Source organism: Puntigrus tetrazona, chromosome 7 (assembly GCF_018831695.1).
Source record: "Puntigrus tetrazona isolate hp1 chromosome 7, ASM1883169v1, whole genome shotgun sequence".
NCBI classification, from domain to species: Eukaryota; Metazoa; Chordata; class Actinopteri; order Cypriniformes; family Cyprinidae; genus Puntigrus; species Puntigrus tetrazona.
The window spans coordinates 39472653-39490429 of NC_056705.1; the positions used below are offsets into that span (position 1 = coordinate 39472653).

Sequence of the window (17777 nt, forward strand, 5' to 3'; positions counted from 1 at the left end):
GGCAGGGGGCGCTGTGGAGAACGAGCGCCGCGGACACGAGCGCCGAAGAACAGCGGCTCGTTTCTGTTCGCTTCTGATTAATATTAAACGGTAAGAGCTGAGATACGAGTTTACTTCATTATTTTTAAGAAACACACCGACGGCTGAGTCAAAATAACTTCACGTCGCGCTGAAATAACACTAAACAGAAGTGTTTGGACGCAGAAACGCGTGTAACTTTTCATACTGTAAGACGTAACGGCTTGCGTGATTGTTTTACAGCTAACCCGGACTTATTTCTTGTTGTTTTCACACAAGACGCGGAAATGTCCGTTTTCCCTCAGCTTTTCATGAACCCTGAAGTGCGAGAACATCTTCGCGGTGTTTACACAAACGACGAGGTGGGCTTTCTGTCAAATTAATGTTCATTTCCCCCCTTTTTTTATGGAAATGTTTTGCCTCGCGACAAAGTTTACGATAAGTGTCCCTGAACCACAAAACTAGCCAGAAGGGAGACTAAAAAAATCTGATGAAAGCTGAATAAATTAGATTTTATAGAACAATAGGACAATATTTGGTTAAGATACATGTATGTGTGTATATTATATATATATATATATATATATATATATATATATATATATATATGTATATGTATATATATATATATATGTATATATATATATATATATATATATATATATATATATATATATATATATGTGTGTGTGTGTATATATATATATATATATATATATATATATATATATATATATATATATATATATATATATACATATATATACATATATATATATATATATATATATTATACACAACTGTAAAGTTGATTAAATTAAGTTTAAAAAGATTTAAAAAGTCATATGAAAGCTGAATAAATGAGATTTTATAGAATAGGACAATATTTGGTTAAGATATATGTATGTATATGTGTATATATATACATATATATATATATATATATATATATATATATATATATATATATATATATATATATATATATATATATATATATATATATATATATATATATATATATATATATATATATATACATATATATACATATACATATATATATACATATATATACACATATATACATATACATATATATATACATATATATTATACACAACTGTAAAGTTGATTAAATTAAGTTTAAAAAGATTTAAAAAGTCATATGAAAGCTGAATAAATGAGATTTTATAGAATAGGACAATATTTGGTTAAGATATATATGTATGTATAAATATATATATATATATTTATATATATATATATATATATATATATAACTGTAAAGTTGTTTAAATTAAGTTTTTAGCAATGCATATTAATAAAAAAAAAAAAAAAATTTGTTAGGAAATTGACAAAATGTGTTTGTGGAACATAATCTTTGCTTAAAATAACAGGCCCAGTTTAGAGCTGTGTTGTTGGCTGTGTTCCTCTGCAGCTGCTGAGTGAGTCTGGTGAGGAGGAGGCTGACCTGCTGTTTGAAGCTCTCCTGTCCTGTCTGTCTCATCCTCCTCTCTTCACCTGTCTGAGAGCCGGCACACACCTGCACCTGCTTCAGGACATTCAGCACCGGCTCCAGCAGCATTTAGCACAGGTGGGTGCATGGGCGTATCATCACACAGACAGAAGACGTATATGAAGAAGACATGCGTTTATGAACTAATGTCTTGCAAAAAATGGCCCCACAAAAAGGTATGCGTTGGGTTTTATTTTATAACGCTTTATTTTTAAAGTAGCATGTAAAGTGCAATATCTCACTGTGTATCCTTTATATCCGTCATGTTTATAACGTAAGGAAGATGTTTTTAAAATAATATATATATATATATATATATATATATATATATATATATATATATATATTAGAAACTCTGGACTATATATATATATATATATATATATATATATATATATATATATATATATATATATAAAAATACAAAAATATATTTCATTATTATTTATTTATATTTAAATAATAAACAAAACAAAAATATTTATTAATTATATATATATATATATATATACAAAAATATATTTCATCATTATTATTTATATTTAAATAATAAACAAACAAAACAAAAATATTTATTAATTTATATATATATATATATATATATATATATATATATATATATATATATATTTATTTATTTGATCTTTATTAATAAATAATCATTTGACCATTAACTAACATTAGAGAGAACCTGTGACTGAAAAGTAATTAAAAGGTGGTGACATTGAAAGCCTTCACTGAAAAGTGCAGTGAACAGGTGTCTGGATACTTCAGTCCTGTTTGGGGCCACTTAGTGATCAGTCTTGTGCATAGTGTTGTTTAATAAAATCTGTAGTGAAATATTTTAGAATGGCTTTCATATCTTCTTTCACAGCAGGACAGATGTTCATCCGTGTACACTCACCCACAGCTCCCAGATGTTCTGCTGCTGCCGGTCCACGGCCCTCGGTATGCCCTCAGTATTAGAAGACGTCTGTCTCTCAGAAGCTGAACTCTGCACCGTTACAGTCACGCAGTGATGGGTGTGCATGTGCTGTTTCTGAAGGTCCGTGGATCCGCTGGCCTCTGAAGTGATCGTTGGTGCTCAGTGCGGTCATGCTGTTCTTCGAGGAGCTCATGTGTTCACGCCTGGCATCCTCAGCACGCCGAAGTGTGAGCAACACACACACACACACATACACACATACACATACACACACACACACACAATCACACACACACATTCACATACACACAGACGCACGCACACACACACTCACATGCACACACATGCACACACACACACACGCACACACACACACACACACACACACACAGACACACACAAATACACGCACTCACACACATACACACACACACAGACACACACACACGCACACAGACACGCACACACACACACACTCACACACTCACACACGCACATACACACGCACACACACACACACACACACACACACACGCACACATGCATACACACACACTCACGCACACACACTCACACGCACACACACTCACACACACACACACTCACACGCACACACACACACACACACACACACACGCACACACACACACACATACACACAGACACACACGCACACACATACACACACTCACACACATACACACATTAAAAATAACAAAATTAATTCTTTAATAAGCAATAATAACAATTTGAATACTAATGCTGCTTGGAAGCAATTATGGTTATTATTGTAATTATGTCCTTATTTTATTACCATTGATCTACTAATTGTTTAATATTTTCTGTTTTGTCTGCATTTTAGTTAAAGTTTTTGTAATATTAGAGTTTTTTTATTTTTAATATGGCTTTACAGTAATTATTAATTTTTTATTTAAAATACTGTATTTTTGTTTCTTGCTTGTACTCAGTCACTTTAGTACTTCAGAGCTACACTAAAAGAGAAGGAGAAACTTTTTTTTATTTTAATAATATATTTTATCTCAGGTTCTTACATTAATTGAGAGTATTTGCACTCTCAATTAATATTAAACGCCATGTTCGTTAACATAACATTTCATCATCAAGCATGAAAGCAACCAAACCTGGAAGCCACTTGATCACATTTTCCTCGATGATATTAACAATGCAGGAAATCAAGCTTATTGCTGATCGATTCGAGTGTTTCATACGCAGTTGCAGAGCCCAAATGATAAGTGTGCATACTTCCTCCCATTCTGCTTGAGGGGAGAATCTGATTTAGATGAATGAATATGTTAAACGCTGCCTGTCTCTGTCAGACATGAAAGCGGGCGAGGTGGTGTCGGTGTTTTCTGATGTGGAGGGGAAGTGCACGCGCGGAGCCAGAGAGTTCAAGGGAAAGAAGGTGTTTCTGGGTAACGGGACTTCTGAGGTGGACCGCTCGGAAATATTCAGCCCCGATGGACCCGGGAAGTGAGTCAGGTTCTCATTTACACCAAGACCAAGTCAGATTTTTGTGTTTTTTTTGGAAAATCGATCCGTATCCGACATGTGCGTTTTACGCTGCACTTTGTGAAACGAGTCAAGAATAGCAGATAAGACATTTTGAGTTCATACAGAAGCCTTTTAACGCAGTATTTAGATGCATGCATCAACCGCAGGCCGCTACGAAGTCTTCCTAACACGCAGAAGATCACCTCACATCTTCTGTGCTTTTCTCTGATCTCATTAAAACCAAAGGCATTCGTAATGATCGTATACCAAAGGCAGGGTGCGCTTAATACTCTGCTACTCGGCTAGAGATGTTTTGTTTGTTGCAGGCATGTCTGTACTGCAGGGTGTTAAAACCCCTCACTTTTTATCACTCAGGGGTGTTGCCGTTCGAATGACCGAGCCTCTCTATCAAAGCCCGTCCTTTGATGGCGTTCTTACAGATCAGCTCTTTCTACAGGTCTGTGTCTCATCTACCGTTCGGACGACGGTGTATGCACACTGGATATAAAAAAAGAAAAGAAAGTTGGTTCAACTTGAAATAACTTGTTGCTAAAATGACCCTAAAAATGTTTAGTTAAGTCAACAAAAATATATCAGTTGTTGCTGAAGTTAACGTTAAGTAACTGAATGATTCAAAGCAGCGGGGTAACAAATTATTCAAGTTGAAACCATGTTTTTTTTTTTTTTTTTATGGGACTTTTTTGTGACTTAACTAAATGACATGACATATATACACACACACACACACACACACACACACATATATATATATATATATATATATATATATATATATATAAATAATATTGAAAAAAATCAGTTAAAAGCCAGTTATTATTATCCTGATATTATCTTATAGCTAATGTTTGCAGGAATATATTTCATTATGTTTCCTTCTGTGTGTTGTTGGATAAGTAGATAGTATGTATTTTAAGTGTTTTTAATCACCTGAACGTAAACTTATCCAAAACAAACTAAAAAGGTACCAAAAACCTGCCTTATAAATCAGGTGAAAAAATATAAATGATAAGATATTTAAAAAATTTCTAAGTAAAAAAAGAGGCTTATCTTAATTAGTATTTTTGCCTTGTTTCCAGTCAAAAATATCTAAAAATTATTAAATTAAAACCTGTTATTAATATGCAAAACAACATAAGATTATAGGCTTGTTTCTAGGGGACAATAACAAGTTAAAACAAGTGAAATTATATGTCAGTAGGATAAATAAAATATTCTTAAAACCAGAGTTTTACACAACCCTGGCATATAAGTTTTCTCGTTTTAAGCAAAATGCACTTAATGTATTTTCCCCTCGAGAAAAAACAAAACAAACGTTTCCTCATTTTTTAGATATTTTTAGTATAAATTTGACACAGCTTTTCACATTTGACGGAGCTTCATTTGGTCCAACGTATTACCTAAAATAGCCAATAATTATAGTAATAAATGCCTTGTGTTGTTATTAATTATTGCTCATAGGATGGTCTGTCCACACCGAGGTGCGTTTGTGAATGTGTGTGTGTTTGTGTTCGTCTGACAGAACCTGCCGTCTGTGGTCGTGGGTCATGTTTTAGGACCTCGTCCGGGAGAGAGAGTCCTGGACATGTGCGCCGCTCCCGGCGGAAAGACCACACACATCGCTTCTCTCATGCGAAACCAGGCAAGCGCGTGCCGGCCGCCGTATGAAACCCCAAAAAAACGCCCCCCCAAATACCTGAGCTCTGCCGTGTCTCTCCGCAGGGCACCGTTGTGGCCTTGGAAAAGATCAGATCCAAAATGCAGAAGATCGTTCAGAACGCACAGCTGCTGCAGTTGGACTGCGTCCGAGCGTACTGCTGTAACAGCGTGCGTGCCGTGAGCTCAGATCCCGCTCAGTGCGGCGCAGGTGACTAAACCCTCACACGCGCACTACATCCAGCTGATCTCACCCCGAGAGCGAGTTTAGGGCATTTATAGGCAGCTCCTGTTGCACCGTGGTTAAAATAATAACACTTACGTTTAAATAATCGTTAGGTGTAATGCACTCGCATATTTTTGCATAAAAACGCAATAAATACATTGTACTTATTTTCGATGAAAGTACGTAGTAGTCAAGGCCACTTGATATAAAGTTAAACAAATTTAATAAAAATTTATTTTACAAATTCAAATTAAACGACTACTGTAATGAATTCATCGATTATAAATGCTTTTGCAAAGAAAAAAAACACACACACATGCTTTTATTTTTATCGAATATTTAAAGTCATCGTGCACAAAAATAAAATAAATAATAGAATAAAATCCGGTTGAATTACTTAAATTGTTATTTGTAAAAAAAAAATGTTTCGTTCTCAGTTTAGATCAGACGAGGTAGTTTTTTGTAGATGTACTAATTGTAGATTTCTGTGTATTTGTTGACGGTCCCCCGTATCCCGAGGAGAGTTTTGACAGGGTATTGTTAGACGCTCCCTGCAGTGGTTTGGGTCAGAGGCCTAACATGAGCTACAGCTGGAGTCTGAAAGAAGTGTGCTCCTATCAGCCTCTGCAGAGAAAGCTCTTCACTACGGTAATACAGCGCTGTACATCTGGTGCTGCTCATTCAGGGCCGTTTCTATGCCTCAGTGTTTCCACCTCCAAGCGGCGCCGTAATCATAAGCTGTCTTTATGATCACAAAGCTGCATGGACGCTTGTTTCCACCATCTGCTAAAAAAAAGGCCATTTTGACTTTTCTCACTTTATTTTTTATACTGGCAAGAAGAGATATTAACTAAAGGTCATGTGAGATAGAAAGTGTTTTACTTTTATTTATCATTTAGCATGTTTTGCTAAATTCCCCTTTCCGTCAAACACATTTATCGCTCATGCTTTTGCAGATGTTTATAACTCATTTATTAAGTGAACTTTTTTTTGCCAGGAAAAGTTATTATTATCATACGTTTATCAAAAAATCTTGTGTAATATAACTTGTGTTTGTTGGCTTTTTTGCCAGAAATTTTATTATATATATATATATATATATATATATATATATATATATATATATATATATATATATATATATATATTTTATATTTTTTTTTTTTTTTTTTGAGTGTCCATGAAAATCGATGATGCTGACATAAAAAAAAAAAAAAACATACTACTATACTAATATTTATTCACTTGTTATATTATTCACTATTATTTTTTTGCTTTTACTTTTGTATTTTCCGTTTATTTTTAGTTTTACTAATTTTGTTCTGTTGTTTTTTTTAAGATATCCGTTTATCCTTAATTTTATTGTGTATTATATTTTAATAATTTAAACTGTAACTCGCTTTTATTTCAGTTAGTTGTGGGCAACATTTTCATTTTTTCTTTAGGTTTTAAAATTAAGTAGTTATTTTTTTCCTTCTAATATTTATATTTTATTTCAATCAGCAGAAATTATTTTATTTCATGAAAACACTTGCTTGGAGTTGTCTATATATTCTGGCCGACCTCTTCTCGTGAACGTTTCTCTCAGGAACCGAAGAGAAGCTGAACGCTGAGCGCTTTACACACTTGTGTTTGCAGGCTGTGCGTCTGTTGAAAAGAGGCGGTGTTTTGGTGTACAGCACCTGCACCGTGACGCTGGCGGAGAACGAAGAGCAGGTCGCCTGGGCTCTTAAGACCTTCCCCTGTCTAACACTAGAGCCACAGGTGAGCATGAAAACAACTTTTTACAGCCCGGGAGAGAGCAGTGAATGCTAGCTAAAACAGAACCACCCTCATTGCATAAATAACACTGTTTTTGTGTGACGCAGTGTAGTTGTTTTTGTGCAAGAGTGGACTTCAACTGTGCGGTTTATTAATAAAAATAACACCTTATTTGGTCATTTTCTTCAGCTCAGCACGGCCTCGACAAAATTAGAGTGACCCGTGTTGTATTTTTTATATTTGCAGCACGTTTCCGTTTGCGTTGCGTTTCTTCATTTTTAAGATTGTGAACATTTGCAGTCAAACTGATGGAGACTTTTTCTTAAAGGCGCAGTTCGCCCTGAAATGAAAGTTAGCCCGTGTTTTACTCACCCTCAAGGCACCCCGGGTGTATATGACTTTATATGGCTGTATTTATATAGCGCTTTTAGCAATGCGTACTGTGTCGAGGCACTGAGCGGTATCAAGTTTTATATATCATTTAATATACTGACTCCGATAGCTGTGACTGCTTTAACTGCTGTATTTTAGACGGCTCTTTTCTGATCAGGACCGGACTGCGGCCGGATGGCTCTGAGAGTTTGGCTTTGTCTGCTTTTCCAGGTGCCTGCTTTAGGATCGGAGGGGATGCCGGGAGCGGGTCTGTCACGTGACCAGCGCTCACTGCTACAGAGATTTAGACCAGAGTTAGCGCGGAGAGGAGCGGGCGTCCCACATTCCCCCGAGAGCCTCCTACAAAACGCCTGCGCGGACACTATCGGCTTTTTCATTGCCAAGTTCATAAAAAGGTAGCGCGCCGACGAACGACGTACTTTTATCTGCTAAAGCGTCCGTGTCGTGGGTCCTTTTTACTTCTTTCATACGAACTAAAAAAAGAGATGTCTGGTAAAGCTTCTTCAGCAGGTTTTTCACTAAGAAGGACGCGCATTAAAAATACGTGTTGGTCCTCAGAAAGGCATGTAACATTTTGAAAAGGAAAATATTGAATTGGTATAGTTTCACATTTCCCCAAATTACTATTTTAATAGATTTCGAACGTGCACGGGTTTAATGTGGCGTCTTGCCCTCAAATAATGGTTTTCATTTTTCATAACGGGCATAATTCATCACTAATCATGAGCGTCCCAAAGCATGCTAACAGTCACAAGCAAGCAGAAAACGTTAAACGTTTATAGCAGGATTGTATGCAAGAATGTATGCAAGTAAAAATTCATAATAATAAAAAAACATTTTCTATGATACCTCTTTTTTTTAAACGATAAATGTTCTGCAACTTCATGGGCACCGGGACTTGTGTAGAATTGCATAATCAACTCAAGAAAACCCAACAGTCGCAATTTGAGTGGATGACAATACTTACAATACAGAAAACTATTTCTGCATCAAAATGCACGGGGGAAAAAAAAACGATAGAACAGTAATTCATGAGATGTTAATAGTAAAACAAGTCCAGATGCTTTCTGAATGCAATTGTGAAGCGAAATTCGAATTGAAGTCAGTTTTTAAAGTCATCCAGATTCCTTACTCGGTTAAAATATTCTCTTTTTTTTGGACGGTGTCTTTTCGAAAAGATCTTTTTTTTTTTTTTTTTTTTTTTTTTTTTTTTTTTTTTTTACTACGAACGTGTGAATAAACCATTTTTGTTTCTACTTTAATGTAATTAATTACCCGCCGCTGTTGATTTGCTCAATTTCCCCGAAGCGGCTCGGACTTTCACGACTGCTGGAGAAACAAACCAAAACTGTCATGATGTTTTTGTAGTGTTTTTATCCTATATGCAAGGCAGTACACACCTTCGCAACGTTAACACACGAGTAATTAACATTAAATAACAATTTGAAATGACACAACATAAAAAAAAATATATATAATTTTTTGTTTTAAAACTAAACAAATCAGCAGTGAATTCAATCCAGAATTTGGGCGAACAGAATATTCAGCAACAACAAAATAATAAATATGGAAGATCATTTCCGCCATGGGAAAAAAAAAATTGTATTTGCAACTATTTATCTCAGAATTCTGACTTTTTTCTTGCATTTGCATGAAAATTATTATTATTATTTTTTTCCACCCACAGAATAAAAGCTTTTAATTTTACAACTTTACAATTTTTACTATCACAATTCCACTTTTTTTTTTTTTTTTTTTTAGATTTCAGACTCATTTAGTTTATATCTTATATTTAGTTTATCTCATTAAGTTTATATCTCAGGATCCTGGCTTTCTTTTTACAGACTTCAAAGGAAAAAAAGGCAGAATTTTAAAATAAGCATTTATTTTACTTTTTTTTTCCTGTAGCGGAAAACAAACTTCCATAAATAATAATAATAATAATAATAATAACAAAAATAATTATTTGAGTAATTAACTAGACCTAAAAAATTGCAAGAAATATAGAAATAATAAAATAATAAATAAATAAACAGCAGGTTTCTACATGGGGACACATTTAGACATTTTCAGTGGCTTTTTTCGCCACGAACTTGCATTAATTTCTGAAAACTATCACTCGCATCAGCTGAAAACCAAGATCGTTTCGAATCAGAGCGAGTAGAATTTTAAAAAACAATACAAACATTTTTTTTTTTCCTCTCCTTTTTTTTTATTTTACATGCATCCGTGATTTGTTCAGTAAGACCAGGAATGTAAAAACATAACAAAAAAATAAATACACAAAATTCCACGATCTTTAAAGAGAATTTCGCCGTTCATGCCGTATTAAACGATGTATAATTGTCTTTCTTTAACGGGTCCACGCTTGGAAAAGTCGTGCGTGGTGGTTTCGTTGGCCTGTAAAAACGTTAGGGTTGAGGTCGGTGTGTTTGTGGCACGTGTGTCACTGCTCTATGTGATGCTCTCTCGGCCACTCCGCCTCTCCTCGTCTCCGCTCGGACCTCTGCTTCCCTCTCTGCCGGCCGTTCCTCTCGTTGTGGTCGCGCTCCCTCTCTTTGTCGGGCCGGTGGTGATGGTGGCGGTGGTGGTGGTGGTGGTTCGGCGGTTCCTCTTCGGGCGTAGGTCCGGCGAGAGGCTCTGGGTACGTGGAGTCTGACGTCTCTTGTTTGGAAAGCGTCCTGGTGGTGCGGCCGTGATGGTGGTGGTGATGCCGGTGATGATGATGATGGTGGTGGTGGTGATGATGGCTGTGGTGTTTGTGGCGGCTCCTCCACTCGCTCTGCTGCTGGTCGTCGTTAGCTTTAGCGTCGTTGTCGTCTTCCAGACTCCCTTGCTTCTGTGTTTGGTAGGGATGATGATGGCGGTGATGTTGGTAGTCCTGGTAAAAGCCCGTCCCGTCGTCGTCGTCGTCGTCGTCTGGTCTCTCTGCTGTCTGCTCACCCGCTCTGCCCTGATTTAGCAACACATAAATGCAGTTAGACGGATTTGCAAATGCAGTTAACTAGTGTTAACCAATGGAATCTTGCTGAAAAGATTGAAAAGATTGATCTCAATGCATAACTTTAACACACACACACACACACACACACACACAGTCTCTGAAATCACTGCAAATCACTACAAACCACATCAGATCTACAGTAGGCTATGTGGAAGACAGTTTCCATTTAAAAAGTAACTATAACTTTTTTTTTTCTCTTGCAAACGACGTTTTTTGCGCATTTTTGACTTTTCCTCCACAACAATTTTTCTTGGAATTGTTATACGCCTGACCTGTCGGTAAGCCCCTCCCCCCAGACGCTCGCGAGCCAATGGCAGTCGAGTATCGTTTGCACAGACAGTGGAACTCGGACATCTTTAGGTTTCAGCTCCATAGAGAAAGAGACCTGAAGCTTCGTTTTTATGGCGTCTAAGCTTCAAAAAAGGAAAAGCGATGTGTCTGGGGTGCGTGTAACGCTGGCTCCAGGTCTCCTGAGAGGATGGGCAGTATCATTTATTTTATTGAATCTCCTGAATCCATTAAACCTCAATCCAAATTGAGACAAAAACGTTCGTTTTCTGGTTGTCATACACGTGAAGTTACAGTTTTCAAATTAAAACTAGAGACATTAATGTTAGTGAGTCCATGCTAACGTACAAACGTAACGCGTCTTGTTCAATGTAGGCCAAACACACAAACGAAGGTGTAATCGTACCCAGACATACATGATCTGTAGGGATCCTAAATGTTGTTATCCGTGATCGTCATGACCGACTGTAATAGGAGATTTCTCCACTTGCACGGTGATCTGTAAACCCTCGCTTCCAGTTATCCACCGTATTTATTTAGAGATATTTTATAAATAACTACATGGACCGTTTCATTCTCATTTAGAGGACAAAAGCCGGACAAAGTCTGCAGCAGAAACTCAGAAGGTAGCAACAGTAACTAAGGGGGGCGGGGTTTACCAATAGGTCCGTTCAGTTTTTCTCTCGCAATTCTGACTTTTTCTCAGAATTGTGATACAAACTTTTAAATCTTACTTTATCCTTGCAATTCAGATTTTTTTTTTTTGCGCAATTCTGTTTTGTATGGTGAGAACATGAAATTTGTAACATGTAATTTTATTCTCACAATCCAGACTTTTTTATGCACTTTTTTTTTTTTCTTCTCTGAATTATATGAACTCGCAATTCTTTGTAAAAATTTGTAAGCTGTAAAGTCCAATTCTGAGAAAAAAAAAGACCTTGTGAGTTCATATCTGATAGTTCTGACCTTATATTATTGCGTGTAATATGAATTCATATTTTTCCATCTCAATTCAAGTTTAATTCATACAGTGTTTTTACGATAAAAAATCATTGCAAAGCAGCTTTACAGGAAATTGAGTTTCTGCGATACAAATTTGGTAATTCTATATTGTTGTCTGAGGATTCTGAGGTAAAAAGTCTCAATTACATAATTAAAATTTTTTTTTAATTCAGTGGCGTAAACAAATTTCCATAGATTTATCACGCTCCGATTTTAAAACAATCCATACTCAAATGATTAACTCTGTATTTAAAAGAAACAGTTCACCCAAAACCGACCTCATTTACTCATCCATATGCATTATTATCTAAATATTTTCTTACTTCTATGGAAAAATGAATGCTGCTCATTTATAAAAGCACATTTTGAGCAGGCACGGTCAAGATAAATAAATAAAAAAAGAAAGAAAAAAGTGATAGTGGCCCATATAAACAGTTTTCATTTTCTGAAAAACAGCAGCTTGGGAAAATTCTTTTGTGATTTATGGATGAAAGAGTTGAAAAAAATGACACGAGGGTGAGTTAATGGTGGCAGTGTTTTTCATTTTGGGTGAGTTATTCTTTTAAGCTAAATCCTAACGAAATTAGGTTTACTATTCTGAAGAAATGAAGAAATGACTGAGCTTGAGTCTCACACACACACACACACACACACACACACACACACACACACACACACACACTCACTCACCGTGACCGAGGCTACTCATCTGTAATAGGAGTAACCTCCTCAGTCTGAGAAGCAATGGTGGTCAACAGAACAATAAGGACATTTGTTTAAAAAAAAAAAAAAAGAATATTATAACATGCAATCTTGTAAGTCTTTAGTGTTTTTTTATTGTTTTTATTTTAAGTGTAGTTTGCCTGGGACTTTAGAGACATGTCTTTTTGGAAAGTTTACACTTTAGCAATTTAATATTGAAATAATATACTTTAGCATGCATAAAAATATATCTAAGTGTTATTGGACATTTAATTGCATGCTTGCAATTAAACCAAAATGCATTTGTTTAAATGCATATCAAATGCAGTTAGCTGAACTTTTAAAGTGCTTTTTCAACCCACTAAAGTAGTAAAGTCATGAAAGTGTCTTAAAGTACATCTAAATGGCTTTTTATGACTATTATATTTTTATTTGAAATGCACTACTGCACTAAGTCCTGTAGTATTGCAACCTGCGCTTTCTGCATGTGAGCGATAATCGATTACAGTTAGCATCGGTTCCTCCGTTCGCTAATGTGAGTGCGGCCTGAAGTCTCGCAGGCACCTTTGGTTGCGTGTTGGCCAGCGCGTCTTTGCGGGCGACTGCCGCCGCTGCGACCGAGGTGAGTTTCTCCAGCAGAGGGTTTATCTGAGGGACGCTGGGAGGATGAGTGGATTTCCAGTAGGCCTCCAGATAATCAGCCATGTGCTCGCAGGCGTCTTCTAGCTGGTTCTCGTCAAGAATGATGTCGAAAAGCTCCTGGGTGGAGAACAAGCACGCGTGTGATGAGGCTAATGAACTGTTAGGGTTAGATGTGTGCTTTATACTCCAGTAAGTATTCAGTTAACTTACTGAAGGGCACTGGGCCAGTTTGTCTGCTGCCACCATCTGCACATTGAGATGTTTTGCCTGAGACTTTCCTCTAGACTTTATTAACCGCTGCAAAACCTGAAACATGAACCCACCGGAAACAATATCCCACAGAAGTATCAGTGTCAGCCTAATAGAAAATCAATTGGGCCACTGTGAAAAAGTGGGCTTTGTCGTATTAATTATGCACTATGTAGTGTACATAATTGTGTTGAAAAGACAAAAAACGTATTTGCAGATAATGTTAATGCAAAAAAAGGTACTTCAAAAGATAAAGTCAAATCAAAATGCTATGCAATTCTTTTGGAGTGTATTATTTCTATAACACGTGTGCTGCTTTTCACCAATAAGTGATTTAGCAAAAGTGCACTTTATTAAATGCTTAAGTGCATTAAAACGATTGTTTTCATAATCATTCGCTGTGCTTTAAAGGACACGTTTTGACGTGTTCACTATCATACTGAAGAACATGTAAAGTACTTAATTCTAATGTAACTTTCTTAATACATTTGCAACTCCATTTACAAATTCATAGAAATACAAGTTTCAACTGAAGGGACTTTTTGATGTACTTAAGTAGGAGTTAAGGTATGTGAGCGAGTATGCTCCTTTAAAGTGTATGCGTGTACCTTCGGAGAGGTGATCTTGATGTAGACAATAATAGGTGCAAGAGAGGTTTTTCCCAGTTGGGACGGGTGGTTTATCGTGTCTGCGTCCAGAACCACCAGCTGCAGCGTGCGAGCCAGCTCAAAGATCCTCTCGATCTCACTCTGAACCTCCGCTACACACACACGCAGACACACACGCACAGACACGCACACACACACGCAGACACACACACACACAGACACGCACACACACACACAGACACGCACACACACAGACACACACACACAGACGCACACACAGACACACGCACACACACAGACACACACAGACACAGACACGCACACACACACACACACAGACACACACACACACAGACGCACACACACACACACACAGACACACGCACACACACACACAGACGCACACACACAGACACACACACACAGACGCACACACAGACACACACACGCACACACACAGACACACACACACAGACACACACACAGACACACACACACACACAGACACACACACACACACACAGACACACACACACACACACACACACACACACACACACACACACACACACAGACACACACACACACACACACACACAGACGCACACACGCACACACACAGACACACGCACACACACACACGCACGCACACACACACACACACACACACACACACACACAGACACACGCACACACACAGACACACACACACAGACGCACACACAGACACACACACACACGCACACACAGACACACACACACACACACACACACACACAGACGCACACACAGACACACACACGCACGCACACACAGACACGCACACACACAGACACACACACACACGCACACACAGACACGCACACACACACACACACAGACACACACACCATTTAAAGATTAAGTTTTTTTAAGGATTAGTTCATGCAGAAATAAAAAAAAAAAATGGCCTGTCTTTTGCTTACCTTCAGAGAATCTTAGTTGTATGCTGTGCATTACCAAATTATGAATTTAAATGCAAGTACATAGCAGTTAAGGCCACCTAATGTAAAGCGGGATCCAATTCTTAATAAAACTAATTGGATTCGTCAGAAAAAAAGAAAGTCACATGCACCTAGGATGCTTTCGAAGCCTAATTTTAATTTTGGGGATAATTCGGTAATTATCAATTTCCTTAAATTTCCATGGTTTTATTAAAGGGATAGTTCACCCAAAATGTATACACTGTATATAATAATGTGGTAAATGAAGGCAAACTTATTGTACTTATTATCTGAGGAGAAAGAAAGACGTTGCCTGAAATACAGATATGACAATAATAGCATCAAAATGACAGAAAATGGTTAAACTAAACCTTTTTCTGTGGCATTTAAAATCATTTCCAGATTTGAAACCACACTATTATAAATCTCTTTTATCGTGCCAGAGTGCACAGAGTATATGTCCTGCTCTGGATTCTGCAGGAAGTAACATTGGATCATTAAGACTGTGTAAGAGAATACGATTGATTTAAGCAAGAATGCAAACATCTCCTCATTTCCTTTGCTAGTCGTTCACACCAAACCGTGCACCTAGACGTACCTAAGTTGGAGCGTGTGTTAGAGCGCTCGATGATGGCGTGCTTGCTGGGGTTGTTGAGCACAGAGCGCTTGGCCAGAGAAATATCAGCAGCCACCCTCGTGATCGAGATCCTGAATTACACAAAAAGAATACATTACATGCTAGCTCTTTAAGAATAAGAATATTGCATTAAATGGTTAATGCGTTGAAAACGGTTGCGCTGCTTCACATTTTTGTGGAAGCGTGATGCGCTACGATTCAAGTCAAATTATTGCCAGTAAAAACAAATGAATTATTTTTCAAATAAATGCTTTTCAATTGGTTGCCATAAAATACTTGGCAGCGCAATTGTGTTCAACACTGATAATTATCAGAAAAAAATCTTTTATCGCAGATATATATTGCATTTTAACATATATTCACATAGAAAACAGCTCTTTTGAAATGTAATAATATTTAATAATTTTACACTGTATTTTTGGTCAAAAGAATGCAGCCTTTGCGAACAGAAGAGACACACTTTTGACCAGAAGTGCACATAAGACCATTTTATTTTTATTAGTTTTAGACTATTTGACTAGTCAGTTACAAATGCACACATCCCTACGCTCTATGCAGTTTTTTTTACATTTTTATTTATAGGAGACGCTGTAAGAAAACATGAAATCAGCATCTCCGCATCCTTTGTACATAGGAACATGCATGCATAAAAATATCCAACTTCAATGCATTTCAGTTGGATTGAGAACCACACAGAATTTGGCAACAGCCGACTTGATTCCGATTTACCGAAAAGATGTGTTTGATTTTAACAGTCCTACTGTAAAGCGTGCGCAGCGGTGTTTGGGAAACTGCAGTCAAGGGAAGCTACAGGCATGTGACCCGGCTGTGTGCTCATGGCCAATTAAGGCAATGAGATGGGACTATTTAAAGAAACATCGTACACTCACGTGACACACACACACACACACACACACTAATATATAAACCATCCCAACAGAGAAGCGCTTAAAGACTCACCTCCCCTCAAAGCGGTGCTTCAGGAAGTCAAAGAGAGCTTTCTGCATCATATCTGTTACCTGTTACAAACACACAAAAGAATCAGCTCTCCGTATTTTTGCTTAAAATCAGTCAGTTTACCTGAAAATGAGATTTCAGTCATCACCAAAGTAACTTGGTCGGTGTGCATTGGCTGTTAGTTCTTCAAAAGTTATAGATATTTCTCAAAATGTCCAAGTTACTCTTTCCAAACTGTATTTTCAGAGAAAATTCTTTGCCCCAGCTCTTCTATTGGCTGTAATTTATTTTGGTCCCAACATCGTATTTGATCAAAAATAATCTGTGCAACAAATGCAAACCCTAACGACATAAACTCAGAATCGCCCAGAATAAAAAAATAGTATAGCAGTGATAATAATAATTTGCACATTCAAAACACAAAGGTAGTTTCTACTTGCATTTAAAAGTATTTTTAATGTTTCTGAGTTTGTGTGAGCTCGATTTAAATCATAGTTTTATTTGTAATGTTATTTTTGCACCTTTACAGATGTTTAACTTCCATAAAAATGGGCGTGTTCAATATCGAGTGTGCATTAATTCTGCTGCAGAAAATGAACAAAATCATTGTGCAGTTTGTGTTTTATTACAAGCGTTCAGATTCGGTCAGGTTAAAGCCATTTATTGCTATTTGTCCT

At 36.9% G+C, this 17777-nt stretch overlaps 2 protein-coding genes across 16 annotated transcripts in view; one reads left to right on the top strand and one right to left on the bottom strand.

Moving 5' to 3' along the window:
* Window positions 1–17777, top strand: part of nsun6 (NOP2/Sun RNA methyltransferase 6) — an 18632-nt gene continuing 855 nt past the window's right edge. Inside the window, exons 1-12 of one of the 9 annotated variants that reach the window (XM_043244254.1) lie at window positions 1–90; window positions 298–380; window positions 1460–1615; window positions 2412–2485; window positions 2583–2689; window positions 3800–3953; window positions 4350–4431; window positions 5515–5634; window positions 5715–5859; window positions 6374–6522; window positions 7513–7638; window positions 8239–8423. In XM_043244254.1, coding sequence (XP_043100189.1) covers window positions 306–380; window positions 1460–1615; window positions 2412–2485; window positions 2583–2689; window positions 3800–3953; window positions 4350–4431; window positions 5515–5634; window positions 5715–5859; window positions 6374–6522; window positions 7513–7638; window positions 8239–8423 — 1373 coding nt within the window. In that variant the 5' untranslated portion in view covers window positions 1–90; window positions 298–305. The other 8 variants (XM_043244253.1, XM_043244257.1, XM_043244258.1 and 5 more) reach the window with 8 other exon arrangements.
* Window positions 9386–17777, bottom strand: part of cacnb2a (calcium channel, voltage-dependent, beta 2a) — a 25207-nt gene continuing 16815 nt past the window's right edge. For 6 of the 7 annotated variants that reach the window (XM_043244246.1, XM_043244245.1, XM_043244248.1 and 3 more), the window contains exons 8-13: window positions 17104–17162; window positions 16105–16214; window positions 14524–14675; window positions 13877–13972; window positions 13589–13783; window positions 9386–10981 (exon numbers count right to left, since the gene is read on the bottom strand). In XM_043244246.1, coding sequence (XP_043100181.1) covers window positions 10475–10981; window positions 13589–13783; window positions 13877–13972; window positions 14524–14675; window positions 16105–16214; window positions 17104–17162 — 1119 coding nt within the window. In that variant the 3' untranslated portion in view covers window positions 9386–10474. Of the gene's footprint in view, window positions 10982–13012; window positions 13057–13588; window positions 13784–13876; window positions 13973–14523; window positions 14676–16104; window positions 16215–17103; window positions 17163–17777 lie in introns of all 7 variants that reach the window. The other variant, XM_043244251.1, reaches the window with a different exon arrangement.